General features: G+C 45.9%; 1 protein-coding gene across 4 annotated transcripts in view; it reads left to right on the top strand.

The window, feature by feature from the left end:
• The window catches only part of Mrtf (Myocardin-related transcription factor), a 332,782-nt gene that overhangs the window by 105,076 nt on the left and 212,425 nt on the right, over positions 1-15,281 (top strand). For 2 of the 4 annotated variants that reach the window (XM_070096704.1, XM_070096703.1), the window contains exon 1: positions 12,575-14,471. The exons of the other annotated variants lie outside the window; for them this stretch is intronic. In XM_070096704.1, the coding sequence (XP_069952805.1) occupies positions 14,384-14,471 (88 nt within the window). In that variant the 5' untranslated portion in view covers positions 12,575-14,383. Of the gene's footprint in view, positions 1-12,574; positions 14,472-15,281 lie in introns of those variants that run through there. 4 annotated transcript variants of the gene reach the window in all.

Genomic DNA, 15,281 nt, shown 5'->3' with positions numbered 1-15,281 from the left:
CTGTTTTGTTAGCACTTGTGTTAATCTGCTGTTTTGTTAGCACTGGTGGTAATCTGCTGTTTTGCTAGCACTGGTGGTAATCTGCTGCTTTGCTAGCACTGGTGGTAATCTGCTGTTTTGTTAGCACTGGTGGTAATCTGCTGTTTTGTTAGCACTTGTGTTAATCTGCTGTTTTGTTAGCACTGGTGGTAATCTGCTGTTTTGCTAGCACTGGTGGTAATCTGCTGCTTTGCTAGCACTGGTGGTAATCTGCTGCTTTGCTAGCACTGGTGGTAATCTGCTGTTTTGCTAGCACTGGTGGTAATCTGCTGTTTTGTTAGAACTGGTGGTAATCTGCTGTTTTGCTGCACTGGTGGTAATCTGCTGTTTTGCTAGCACTGGTGGTAATCTGCTGTTTTGTTAGAACTGGTGGTAATCTGCTGTTTTGTTAGAACTGGTGGGTAATCTGCTGTTTTGCTGCACTGGTGGTAATCTGCTGTTTTGTTAGCACTGGTGGTAATCTGCTGTTTTGTTAGAACTGGTGGTAATCTGCTGTTTTGCTAGCACTGGTGGTAATCTGCTGTTTTGCTAGCACTGGTGGTAATCTGCTGTTTTGTTAGAACTGGTGGTAATCTGCTGTTTTGTTAGCACTGGTGGTAATCTGCTGTTTTGTTAGCACTGGTGGTAATCTGCTGTTTTGTTAGAACTGGTGGTAATCTGCTGTTTTGCTAGCACTGGTGGTAATCTGCTGTTTTGTTAGCACTGGTGGTAATCTGCTGTTTTGTTAGAACTGGTGGTAATCTGCTGTTTTGCTAGCACTGGTGGTAATCTGCTGTTTTGTTAGAACTGGTGGTAATCTGCTGTTTTGTTAGAACTGGTGGTAATCTGCTGTTTTGTTAGAACTGGTGGTAATCTGCTGTTTTGTTAGAACTGGTGGTAATCTGCTGTTTTGCTAGCACTGGTGGTAATCTGCTGTTTTGTTAGCACTGGTGGTAATCTGCTGTTTTGTTAGCACTGGTGGTAATCTGCTGTTTTGTTAGCACTGGTGGTAATCTGCTGTTTTGTTAGCACTGGTGGTAATCTGCTGTTTTGTTAGAACTGGTGGTAATCTGCTGTTTTGCTGCACTGGTGGTAATCTGCTGTTTTGTTAGAACTGGTGGTAATCTGCTGTTTTGCTAGCACTGGTGGTAATCTGCTGTTTTGTTAGCACTGGTGGTAATCTGCTGTTTTGTTAGCACTGGTGGTAATCTGCTGTTTTGTTAGCACTGGTGGTAATCTGCTGTTTTGCTGCACTGGTGGTAATCTGCTGTTTTGTTAGCACTGGTGGTAATCTGCTGTTTTGTTAGCACTGGTGGTAATCTGCTGTTTTGTTAGAACTGGTGGTAATCTGCTGTTTTGCTGCACTGGTGGTAATCTGCTGTTTTGTTAGCACTGGTGGTAATCTGCTGTTTTGTTAGCACTGGTGGTAATCTGCTGTTTTGTTAGCACTGGTGGTAATCTGCTGTTTTGTTAGAACTGGTGGTAATCTGCTGTTTTGTTAGAACTGGTGGTAATCTGCTGTTTTGCTAGCACTGGTGGTAATCTGCTGTTTTGCTGCACTGGTGGTAATCTGCTGTTTTGTTAGAACTGGTGGTAATCTGCTGTTTTGTTAGCACTGGTGGTAATCTGCTGTTTTGCTGCACTGGTGGTAATCTGCTGTTTTGTTAGCACTGGTGGTAATCTGCTGTTTTGTTAGCACTGGTGGTAATCTGCTGTTTTGTTAGAACTGGTGGTAATCTGCTGTTTTGCTGCACTGGTGGTAATCTGCTGTTTTGTTAGAACTGGTGGTAATCTGCTGTTTTGCTAGCACTGGTGGTAATCTGCTGTTTTGCTGCACTGGTGGTAATCTGCTGTTTTGTTAGCACTGGTGGTAATCTGCTGTTTTGCTAGCACTGGTGGTAATCTGCTGTTTTGCTGCACTGGTGGTAATCTGCTGTTTTGCTGCACTGGTGGTAATCTGCTGTTTTGTTAGAACTGGTGGTAATCTGCTGTTTTGTTAGAACTGGTGGTAATCTGCTGTTTTGTTAGAACTGGTGGTAATCTGCTGTTTTGTTAGAACTGGTGGGTAATCTGCTGTTTTGCTAGCACTGGTGGTAATCTGCTGTTTTGTTAGAACTGATGGTTTGCTGAAGTGTTTCTGAGGCGGTGTTCTGCCGTAGGAGGTTTGCAGATGTTACTTGGCTAAATATAAATGTTACTTGGTTAGATGTAAGTTCCCCATAGTTGGGGTGGGTTTTATACTTCTTGGATATAGACTGGCTCTGGAGGAACGTTTTGGTCCTAGTACATTAGTCGTGGGACCAACCAACAGAGCACCCAGACACAAGTATAATAAATAAGGCAGCAGCAATAAATATCCTGAGCAAATTAAAGAACAAGTAAACAGCACCAGTGATCTGATAATAGTTGAAAATTACACTGTAGGCTACCCAGGCAGCCACACGGGGGGGTGGGGCCAGGGTCGTGGACGGGGACCCAGAGACGCGCACGAGGCCCAGGGATGTGAACTGGGCCCAGGGGCGTGCACGGGGTCCAGGGACGTGCAAGGGAGCCCAGGGACACGCTTGAGGCCCAGGAACGTGCACGGCGGCCCAGGGACGTGCACCAGTATCATGCGTGAAGTCATAGTGCACAACTTCCCAAGACTCATTCACTCTAGTCTTAAAAATTTCTCACAGTGAATGGTGGTCGTTCTTACACCATAGCGTTTTTTAATCATATCATAGAGGTTTTTCTTTTGGTTTAGAGAGACTGACAGACAGACTTACGAGAGAAATGTATGGTGTGTAAAGCCTGGAGAATAGTGTTGGGGTCGTGTCTTGGGAATGGAGGAAGAGAGGGCGACCGGGGGGAGTGGCAGTGATGTGTGTGTGACACAGGTGCCAACACTATCCTCTCCCTCCCTCAAATCTTCTGTCTTACCCTTTCTCCTTCTCTCCCCTCTCTCTCTGGTTTTCCCTCTGCTCCCTTATACCGCTTTCACTTATATCTTCCTCTCATCCCTCTTCCTGCCTCCTTCCAACTCTCTTCCTCGCATATTATTCCCTGCCTCCCTTCCCTATTCTTTTTTTCCTGTTCAGCTCTTCCTTTCTCTTCCCTATCTCTCTCTTCCTCCTATATCTCTCCCCATTCCTCAGACTCTTCCTGCCTGCCTGCCTGGGGAGAGGAAAGGGGGAGGGGAAGGGTAGCCAGGGCACAACAAGGCTGACTCACACTTGCCTTCCCTGCCCGGTAAACTGACCGAAATATCCGCAGATGAAAGTCTTTTTTTTCATGTGTGTGTGTGTGTGTGTGTGTGTGTGTGTGTGTGTGTGTGTGTGTGTGTGTGTGTGTGTGTGTGTGTGTGTGTGTACTCACGTAATTGTACTCACCTAACTGTGGTTGCAGGGTTCGATTCATAGCTCCTGGCCCCACCTCCTCACTGGTCTCCACTTCCTCCCTGGTCCATGAGCTTCATCATACCTCTTCTTAAACCTAGGTATGGTACGTGCCTGTGTGCGTGGTTGCAAGAGTCGAGTCTTAGCTCCTGGTCCCGCCTCTCAACTTGCCGCTTGCCGGATTCACTGTCTCCTAGCCTCAGGTGACCCCACACACTGTGGTCACCTGAGGCAAGGAGACAGCATCAGTTTTTCCAGCAAAATAAAATTTTTAGATATCTTAAAATATAGGATCAATCTTGCAAACTTTATCTCATGTTTAGTATGCACCTTGTTTACTTTCCTGCGTTTTTTCCTGGTAGTTTCTTCTATAACTTTTCCTCTCCAATTGGAAAGTTTGGCATGGTAGATCGTCGCGGAGGCGATGTTCCCAGAGCTGTAGAGGGAGACGACCACCACCATCCTTACGGATAAGTAACTGCTATAGTCATAAGAGATGAAACGAGTGGTGGTAGCATTGAAGTGCAGGGAATCACAGCATACATAAATTGAGCATACAACCGTTACCTCTACTAAACAGGAAATAATCCTTTCATTAGAAGTGTAGGGGAAAGTTAGCGTAGGCCTAGCTGCTGTGTAAAAAATAAAACAATGATCCCAGTATAGTGCAGTGAAAAGTGTATTTTGAAAGAATACAGTGTATATCCTTGAGATAAACAGTGTACAGCACTACATAAAAGGAATTTAAATAATAATAATAATAATAAAAATAATAGTGAAGTGTGGCAGTGTGGGCAAGTCCTGCCCGGCTCACACCCACCCTACACCACCACCCACCCTACACCCACCACCCACCCTACACCACCACCCACATACTGCAAACTTGGTTCTTATAAATACATCTTGCATATTACTGGCACCAGCAAGAGAAAGGTAAAGTGGAAATCAGTTTTCTTCCGTGGCATACAGAGTGTAGTAGGATACAGACAGGATGTCAGCACAGCATATCTGTGGGACATGTAAAAAAATCCTTGGAAGGAAATCCAGAACCACATGCAATCTATGCTCTTCCCAACACCATATTTCTTGTACTAGACTAAATACAGCCTCAAAAAATGACCTCGAACTAGCAAGGTGCTTCTGGTTGTGCAATAAAGATGTAGAACTTTGGGCAGGTATCAGAAAGGTACTAAGGAGAGTAATAAATGATAAAAATAATCAAGAAAACAAGGATGACCTCTTGGATAGTCTACCAAAAATATATAAAACATGGGAGAAAGAGATAGTGTATCAAAAAATGCAGAATGTCCATACCACAACAGATGACTTGAAACTATCTAGTCACCCACATGGTGCTAAGCCAGACCCATCCCCCAGTCATAGCACTAATGCCCACAGTGCTGGTGCTGGCCCAGGCTCCCCCAGTCATAGCACTAATACCCACAGTGCTGGTGCTGGCCCAGGCTCCCCCAGTCATAGCACTAATACCCACAGTGCTGGTGCTGGCCCAGGCTCAGCCCCCAGCCCCAGTGCTGACCCAGACCCAGCCCCAGCCCCCAGCCTTACTGCCAGCCCAGGCTCTCCTAGGGACACTACCAAAACCACCACAAAAACAGTAAATATGCAACCATCTAAAACCGTAAATATACAACCATCATTGCACAAGACCGTGGCCCACAGTACAGATGTTGGAGAGGAGTCTCCTCCTTCTTCCTCTACTGGGGAAAGTAGATGGAATCCAGGACGGGGTGGCCCTGGCTTGGATACTGAGGATTATAGTGCAGTCCCAGAACCTGCAGAAATTGACAACACACCTCGCAACAGTTCTCAACCAAAGGTGAATTTGTGCAAATATTATGCTTGGGGCATCTGTAAGCATGGAATAACAGGGAAAAAAAACGGGACATGCAACTTTGAGCATCCCAAAAATTGTAGCGACCTCCTGTCTAAAGGAGTGTGTCGTTCTTCTTCCTGTACTTTCTTTCACCCAAAAATGTGCCACTCCTCGGTCCTCCAGAAGCAGTGTTACAACATCGAGTGCCCTGCATACCATCTAAAAGGGACCAGGAGGCACAGACCCCACAAGACAAACAATAGTAGCTACGACAACCCAACTCCAGGTGATTTTTTAGTGGCAGGAAATGGAAAAAGAAAATGGAAGGAAATAAAAATAGTCCACCTTGGAGCCTTGTTGGACTGGAGGCGCAGCCAGTGGCCACCCATGGCCCTCCAGAATTACAACTACTGATGCCAATAACAAAATCCCCCCAACAAACACAGAATACAACCTCGTTCATATTTGCTAATATACAGGGCCTTAAGCCATCCACCAACAACAAAATACCTTTTATCAGTGGACTTCTAGAGGAGTCTAATGCAATGTTTGCAGCCTTCACAGAGACTCACACAAAAGATCACTTTGACAGTGAAATATGGATAAGTGGTTACAATCTTTTTAGATGCGACAGGAAAAAAAACAGGCAACAAGGGGGGGTTGGCCTGTATGTCAAAGAGTCCCTTATCTGCACGGAGTTGCTGAACACCACAAATGAGGTAGTTGAAGTTCTATCAGTAAAGATCGAGAACCAAAACCTAGTCATTGTGGTTGTATACAAGCCACCAGATGCAACCTCACAACAGTTCAAGGAACAGCTACTGAAAATTGATTACTGTTTGGAAAACCTTCCAGCTCCATCCCCGAACATCTTACTGCTTGGTGATTTCAACCTAAGGCATACAAAATGGAAGAATGTAGCAAATGTTATAGCTGAAACAATCCCCGGAGGTAGCGCAGATGAAAGGTCACACACACATGAGCTACTAAGTCTCTGCGAAAAACACACCTTAAGCCAGCAGATATTGGAGCCAACAAGACTAGAAAACACACTTGACCTTCACAAATAATGAGGACCTGATAAGAGACATAAGAATATCAAAAACAACTAATTCCGATCACAACCTAATCAAAGTCCAGACGTACATGCATAGGGGTCCTGATCAGCAGAATGCATGTACCTGTGAAGGTGTCTTCTCAAAATACAACATCAACTGGGACCAGGTAAACCATGTCCTAAACGAAACATGTTGGGAAGATGTCTTAAATGACATGGATCCAAACCAGTGCCTTGAAAGGATCAACTTCCTGGTAGCCGAAGCATGTTCTAGGCATATTCCCCTAAGAAAGAAGAAGAGCAGGAGTAAACTGGAGAGAGAAAGACGCTCCCTCTACAGAAGACGACGAAGAGTCACTGAGCTCCTCAGGAGTGCTAGAATATCTGATACACGAAAGGAGGCGCTGACCAGGGAAGTGGAAACTATCGAACTTAACTTAAATGACTCTTACAGGAACCAGGAGAGGCAGGAGGAGCTTAAAGCTATTAATGAAATTGAAAGAAATTCAAAATATTTCTTTTCATATGCCAAAAACAAGGCAAATACCACATCTAGTATCGGACCCTTACTCAGACAGGATGGGGCTTACACAGATGACAACAAGGAAATGAGTGAAATATTGAAATCCCAGTACGACTCTGTGTTTAGTGAACCACTAATCGGTCTGAGGATCGACGACCCAAATGATTTCTTCATGAATGAGCCTCAAAATTCCATAAATGTATGCCAGATTTCCGACATTACCCTAACTCCGATAGATTTCGAAAAAGCCATTGACAACATGCCTATGCACTCAGCCCCGGGCCCAGACTCATGGAACTCTGTTTTCATTAAGAACTGCAAAAAAAACCCTCTCGCGTGCCCTAAGTACACTATGGAGGAGGAGCTTGGACATGGGTGAAATTCCACAGTCACTTAAAACAACGGATATAGCCCCACTCCATAAAGGTGGCAGCAAAGCATTAGCTAAGAACTATAGACCAATAGCTCTGACGTCCCACATCATAAAAATCTTTGAAAGAGTGCTAAGAAGCAGGATTGCAAATCACCTGGATTCCCAAAATCTGCACAATCCAGGGCGACATGGGTTCAGGGCAGGTCGCTCCTGCCTCTCACAACTACTGGATCACTATGACATGGCCTTGGATGCACTGGAAGAAAATCAGAATGCAGATGTAACATACACAGACTTTGCAAAAGCATTTGACAAATGCGATCATGGCGTAATAGCCCATAAAATACGTGCTAAAGGAATAACTGGGTAAGTGGGGAGATGGATCTTCAACTTCCTAACAAATCGAACACAAAGAGTAGTGGTCAAGAGAGTTAAATCGGAGGCTGTCATAGTGAAGAGCTCTGTTCCACAAGGCACAGTACTCGCCCCCATCTTATTCCTTATCCTCATATCAGACATAGACAGAGATATACACCACAGCACCGTATCATCCTTTGCGGATGATACTAGGATCTGCATGAGGCTGTCATCTGCTGAGGACGCGGTTAACCTCCAAGAAGATATAAAAATAGTTTTCCAGTGGGTAACGGTAAACAATATGATGTTCAATGAGGACAATTTCAACTACTCCGTTATGGAAAACTGGAGGAGATAGTAACTAGAACAGAGTATACTACTGACTCCGGCCATACAATAGAGCGGAAAAATAATGTAAGGGACCTGGGAGTAGTAATGTCTGAGGATCTCACTTTCAAGGATCACAACAGTGCCACGATCGCACGTGCAAAGAAAACGATAGGATGGATAATGAGAACTTTCAAAACGAGAGATGCCAAGCCAATGATGATCCTTTTCAAATCACTTGTTCTCTCTAGGCTGGAATACTGCTGTACATTAACATCTCCATTCAAAGCAGGTGAAATCGCAGATCTAGAGAGTGTACAGAGATCCTTTACTGCACGTATAAGTTCTGTCAAGCACCTTAACTACTGGGAACGCTTGGAAGCACTTGACTTGTACTCGTTGGAACGCAGGAGGGAGAGAGATATCATAATCTACACTTGGAAAATCTTGGAAGGAATGGTCCCAAATCTGCACACAGAAATCACTCCCTACGAAAGTAAAAGACTGGGCAGGCGATGCAAAATGCCCCCAATAAAAAGTTGGGGCGCCATTGGTACACTAAGGGAAAACACCATAAGTGTCCGGGGCCCAAAACTGTTCAACAGCCTCCCATCAAGCATTAGGGGAATTGCCAATAAGCCCCTGGCTGCCTTCAAGAGAGAGCTGGACAGATACCTAAAGTCAGTGCCGGATCAGCCGGGCTGTGGCTCGTACGTTGGACTGCGTGCGGCCAGCAGTAACAGCCTAGTTGATCAGGCCCTGATCCATCGGGAGGCCTGGTCATGGACCGGGCCGCGGGGGCGTTGATCCCCGGAATAACCTCCAGGTAACCCTCCAGGTACCACTGCCACCACCATCACTACCACTACCACCATCCCTACCACTACCATCATCACCACCACCATCATCACAACCACCACCACCACCATCATCACCATCACCATCATCACCACCACCACCATCACCACCACCATCCCTACCACCATCACTACCACCACCATCACTATCGCCACCACCATCACTACCACCATCACCATCACTATCGCCACCACCATCACTATCGCCACCACCATCCCTACCACTGCCACCACCATCACTACCACTGCCACCACCATCACTACCACTACCACCATCCCTACCACTACCACCATCCCTACCACCACCATCATCACCACCATCATCACCATCACCACCACCATCCCTACCACCATCACTATCGCCACCACCATCACTACCACCACCACCATCACTACCACCACCACCATCACTACCACCACCACCATCACTATCGCCACCACCATCACTACCGCCACCACCATCACTACCACCATCACTACCACCACCATCACTACCACCACCACTACCAATACCATCACTACCACCACCATCACTACCGCCGCCACTATCACTACCACCACCATCACTACCACCACCATCACTACCACCACCACCGTCACTACCACCATCACTACCACTACCACCACCATCACTACCGCCACCATCACCATCACCACCACCACCGTCACTACCACCACCTTCACTACCACCATCACCATCATCACCACCATCACCACCCTCACCACCCTCACCACCCTCACCACCATCACCCCCTCACCACCATCACCGTCACCGTCCTTATCCTCATATCAGACATAAACAGAGATATACACCACAGCACCGTATCATCCTTTGCGGATGATACTAGGATCTGCATGAGGCTGTCATCTGCTGAGGACGCGGTTAACCTCCAAGAAGATATAAACAAAGTTTTCCAGTGGGCAACGGTAAACAATATGATGTTCAATGAGGACAAATTCCAACTACTCCGTTATGGAAAACTGGAGGAGATAATAACTAGAACAGAGTATACTACTGACTCCGGCCATACAATAGAGCGGAAAAATAATGTAAGGGACCTGGGAGTAGTAATGTCTGAGGATCTCACTTTCAAGGATCACAACAGTGCCACGATCGCACGTGCAAAGAAAATGATAGGATGGATAATGAGAACTTTCAAAACGAGAGATGCCAAGCCCATGATGATCCTTTTCAAATCACTTGTTCTCTCTAGGCTGGAATACTGCTGTACATTAACATCTCCATACAAAGCAGGTGAAATCGCAGATCTAGAGAGTGTACAGAGATCCTTTACTGCACGTATAGGTTCTGTCAAGCACCTTAACTACTGGGAACGCTTGGAAGCACTTGACTTGTACTCGTTGGAACGCAGGAGGGAGAGATATATCATAATCTACACTTGGAAAATCTTGGAAGGAATGGTCCCAAATCTGCACACAGAAATCACTCCCTACGAAAGTAAAAGACTGGGCAGGAAATCTCGGTAAGCATGATGGGTGTCTGCAGGGTCAGGCAGGAGACCTGGGTGTGCTGTACATCTGTGACAGAATTTATGTTGCGGTGGGGAACGGGAGTTAGGTGTGTGGTGGTAGAGGAAGGGGAAGTTAGGTGTGTGATGGTAGGGGATGGGGAAGTTAGGTGTATGATGGTAGAGGAAGGGGAAGTTAGGTGTATGATGGTAGAGGAAGGGGAAGTTAGGTGTGTAGTCTTAGAGGGAGGGGAAGTTTATCCGAGTTTAGCAAATTATTCCCAGATACCAGCTTTTCCCTGTTAAGTGTCAGTAAGATAAGACGGCGCTTGTCTTGATTTTGGATGAACAGTTACTATACGGTGTGTATACCGTATACACACGGTGTGTGTACTGTAATGTGTTTTGAGGCTCATTCCTGGAAGGGTAGCCAGTTCTTCTCCCACTCTACTTTGAGTGTAACTGAGAGAGTAATCGGTTCAGTTTAAGATGTTGAAATCATCACTTTCCTAGTTCCATGTTGTGTTAACGTCAGCAATGTTTGTGGACCAAATCATTTCTGAAACTTTGATTTGCTGGAGTATATTTTTCTCAAAATATTCCATGTAAAGGCTGGATAACACAGTATATACAACTATGTTTCTGCTTAAAAATATTTTCATTAGATGAGAAGACACTGTAAGATACTCAGAGTCTTATGATATCGATGATTTTCTGGATTCTGAGTAGGTGTTGAGAAGTGTCCATGATTCCTTGACGCTTCTTCACAGATCCCGCAACGATGCATCAGTTATTTGCTCTGACTTCAGGCATCAGGATAAAGAACCGGAGGGGGGTTCATGAAGACGTATATCAGTGAACAACTAGACCTAAAGTGTTCCACTAGTTTCCCAGTGTAGCCGGAGGTTAGTCTCCCCTCATGTATTGACTCATGAATAATGTTCTATGGGGAATCAAGAATAAATCAAGAACACCTTCAGCAATGTAGTGGTAAACACCGATAATGTTCATATGGACACGTGACGCTACAGAAGGTATCTAAGTAAGACACACTTGCAACAGTTAATTTAAAATTAAAATGCCACAAACGTCATGGTAGTGTTGCTCACAAGACCAGTGTATAGGTACTTTCGAGCATCGGTTAGGTTGTTGTCCAGGTTTGTTGTATTCGACACCTTTATGTTCCGTACCACATCCTCATCACGTGAATATATGGTCGAGGATGTTTTTTAGTCTGGTCGATGTCACTATTTGTTGAGAGTTACACAGTTAACAGTTCATTCATATGACTGGTCATCTCAACTGTCCCCTGGAATTTTCTCTTCTAATAACACTTTTGCTGATAAAACACATGAGCAACAATTAGATATCTTTATTCCGAAACATTTCGCCTACACAGTAGGCTTCTTCAGTCGAGTACAGAGGCAGCAGAAGCAGTAGAGATTTAATGATGATGTAATCAGTCCATCACTCTTGAAGACGTAGTTTTGAGAACTGCAGTTTACATCGTCTTTACATATCTACTGCTTCCGCTGCTTCCTCTATACTCGACTGAAGAAGGTTACTCTGTAAGCGAAACGTTTTGAAATAAAGATACCTAACTGTTGCTCATGTGTCTACTTATCAATTTGTTGGGGGTATTGTGTACTATTATCATATTCAGATCGTCTGCTACATTCTTGTACTTTACATGTCTTAAGTTTATATCAGCAAGTAACACCGTGTTTGAGGCCGAGCTTGAAATATTTTCAAAACAATATTCGACTTATGATAACTCATCTTTGACTACGGAAAAGTTGTATCTGGTGGTTTATATGCAAGTACAGTAACTAGATTATCATGATGTACTCCATCATGAATGATGGAGTACGTCTTGTGTGCTGTTGAGTAATTTGTGCAAAGGAACAACTTTTTTTTTTTTTTAATGTAGAGGCTAAATACGCTCTTCCCCCCATGCTGCTTTTTGTAACGGTTGTATCTAACTAGTTTGTACCCAGGTATTCATTTTTTCGTTATCAAAGTAATCTTTTAACATGGGTCTCCGTTAAACCTGCAAACATTACATTTGACTCAGGAAAGAGTCTATTAATAAACGATATTTTGATGTTACATGCTTTAAGACCTTGCATATTTGTACAAATAAATGGTTATATTGTTTGCTTCTTAGGAGAATTTTTCTGACAGTATTATCTATGGCTCTGATGAGGCAGCCACTAACTCTGTTTCCAGTCTAACATGGCTCCGAGGTGGTCGAATATTCTTGTCACGTCGTGCTATTCTTTTTCGCTTCCTGGCTGTGGTGGTGGTTGGTGATAGTGATAGTATTGGTGTTGGTGGTGGTAGTGGTAGTGGTGAGGCTACTGCTGCTGGTGAAGGAGTCAGAGGCAGAGGTGGCAGTGTTGGCGGCCACACACACCAAAATACCCTGCAAGAGTGGGTGTGCAAGCGTGCGTTTGTGTGTTCGCAAGCGTCTGTTTTCAACAATAAGTCATAAAATTGGCCACAACCTATTTCTACAGATTTGAAATGGGCGAGGAGAGGCTGCAGAGTGGTTGCATGTTGCAGCAGTTGGCTGCAGCTGTGAATGATCACAGCATTGTGCTCTGAGAGGCTCCTCCACTCAGACGCAAAGATGCACAGCAAAATTACTCAGACGTACATTGTTATATCTGATAAATTAGACGCGTGTGCAACACTTGGGTATCTTTATTGCGGAAACGCTTCGCCACACAGTGGTTTCATAAGTGCAGTACAAAGAAGGAAATTGAAGTTCAGGAGATTGAGGTAATCAGTCCATCCATCTTTATCTAGATTAATGGAGTGTTGACAGTCACAGTTACGAACACAGCGAGTGTTGACAGTCACAGTTACGAACACAGCGAGTGTTGACAGTCACAGTTACGAACACAGCGAGTGTTGACAGTCACAGTTACGAACACAGCGAGTGTTGACAGTCACAGTTACGAACACAGCGAGCGTTGACAGTCACAATTACGAACACAGCGAGTGTTGACAGTCACAGTTACGAACACAGCGAGTGTTGACAGTCACAGTTACGAACACAGCGAGTGTTGACAGTCACAGTTACGAACACAGCGAGTGTTGACAGTCACAGTTACGAACACAGCGAGTGTTGCATTTAAGACTGGAGAGAGAATAATGCCCGTGACTGTGTTTGCCTACATGTATGTTGATAAGATTATAATAAGTTTATTGTGTGCATGAGGGAAGGAGGGAGGGTGGTGTAGCAGGTAAGGCAAGGCGGTAGGAGGAGGGGGGATGGGATTGGTGTTGGCTAGGTGCCCGGGGACGAGCGAGGGGGTCTGGCGGCCCCCACTATTGTAGGCACAGTTCCGGCTTGGCCCTGGCACGTCGAGGGACCACCTCGAGTCCCCGCTGGCCTTTACTAGGGACCACTTCGAGTCCCCGCTGGCCTTACTAGGGACCAAACAGGCATGTGGCGACGAGCCTGCTGACCTGTCACCAGCAGCCAGGCCCTCATTATCACGTGTTTTGTAGCTTAGTGCCTCTCGTGCCAGTGAGTGCCTCTCGTCAGTGTCTCTGCCGAGGACTGATTATAGTGTTGCGGTCACCCCTCTACGTTGTGCAGCGGGTGATTGTACAGAGGCCAGTGTGAGGCGAGCGAGGGCCAGGTGTGACGTAGAGGCCTCTGTCACATGAGGCCTAGGTTAGTGTAACGTAGGCCTGGTCCAGCGATAGTAGGCCTGGTCCAGTGTTTACGTAGGCCTGGCTCAGTGTGACATAGGCGTGGGCCAGTGTATGCGAGTGTGAGGCTGTGTGAGCAACATGTGTATAGTGATAGTGATGAACGGGGCGGCGGGTCCACCCCGTTGAGTGCCTTGTTAGTCTTCTGTGAGGGACTTGCCCTCACCCGCCACCCTCACTACTCTCTACCTCATGAGTCCTGGTCCTGATACTGCTGCTTCTGCTGCTTCTGCTTCTGCGGCTGCTGTTGCTTCCGCTGCTGCGTGCTGCTGCAAACACAGAGGGCCAGCACCTGCCACGGCCTTTGGGTACTTACAGAAGGAACTCGGCCCTCGCCCAGGGCTCTGTGGCGGGGTCATACGGTAGTGGGGGTGGCGGCGGTGGTGCTGCTGCTGGTGGTGTATGGTGGTGGCGGTGGTGGTGCCACGGGTGATGACATGAAGGTGGTGGTGGTGAGCGGCCACCATGCCGGTCTGCTGCACCATGCTAAAAGCCCCCGACACCCCACCCCAACTACCACCCCCACAACCAATCCACTGCGCCAACTGTACAGGTATGTATACCACCCGAACACCCTCGCTCTCACCCTCTACACTATGTTATGACTACCAGGCGCAGGTGGTGATGGAGAGAAGCAAGGAAGATACAAAGAAAAAAACAGACTCTTAGAGAGGTACTTTTACAGAAAGTACCTCTCTAAAGGTTTCTTTTTTTGGAGTAGGGAAGAGAAATGGAAGGTAAGACAGTACACGAGGTGAAGGAGAGAGTAGTGAGCATGTGCAGGCAGATAACACGCACGTATACAGCAGCAGCTACAATGCAGAGTGACACTCGGTGGTTTACAATGAAGTGTAGTGAAGCGAAGGCTGTGGACATTGTCATGGGGAGGATGGCAGAAAACAGGGAACTAAACATGGATAAGAAGGCAGTCAGAAAGGCATTCAGAGAAAGACTCTTGAACAAAGGTCAGACAAGGTAGAAGCTGATAACATGCTCGCTCGCATAAGATAGTAAGAAAGTAATTAATGAGACTTCAGGAGGAACACAAGTGGCAAAGAATAACAGAGAGGTGTTCATAGAACTGAAGAGAACGTTCAAAGAGGTCTTCACCAAAGAATCAGAAAAGACACGAAAAGGAAGCGAAGGAAGGGATGGGCAAAGACAGGAGATGTAACTGGATCAGACATATCGGCATAAGTGTTGAGTGATGGATGAGAGTAACTGTGCAACCATGTAGCAAGGAACCACAGTATGTCAATAAGCAGCTAGACAGATAAAAAAAATGCAAAAGTGAATCCGCTACAATGGAACTGTATAATTCCTGAGAGGCTGCTAGAGGTGCCGTCAGTTGTGAAGCCGCGGC

The sequence above is a fragment of the Cherax quadricarinatus genome, chromosome 54 (assembly GCF_038502225.1).
Source record: "Cherax quadricarinatus isolate ZL_2023a chromosome 54, ASM3850222v1, whole genome shotgun sequence".
Taxonomy (NCBI): domain Eukaryota; kingdom Metazoa; phylum Arthropoda; class Malacostraca; order Decapoda; family Parastacidae; genus Cherax; species Cherax quadricarinatus.
The sequence above is the reverse complement of the archived record's forward strand: the minus strand, read 5'-3'. Positions and strand labels throughout refer to the sequence as shown.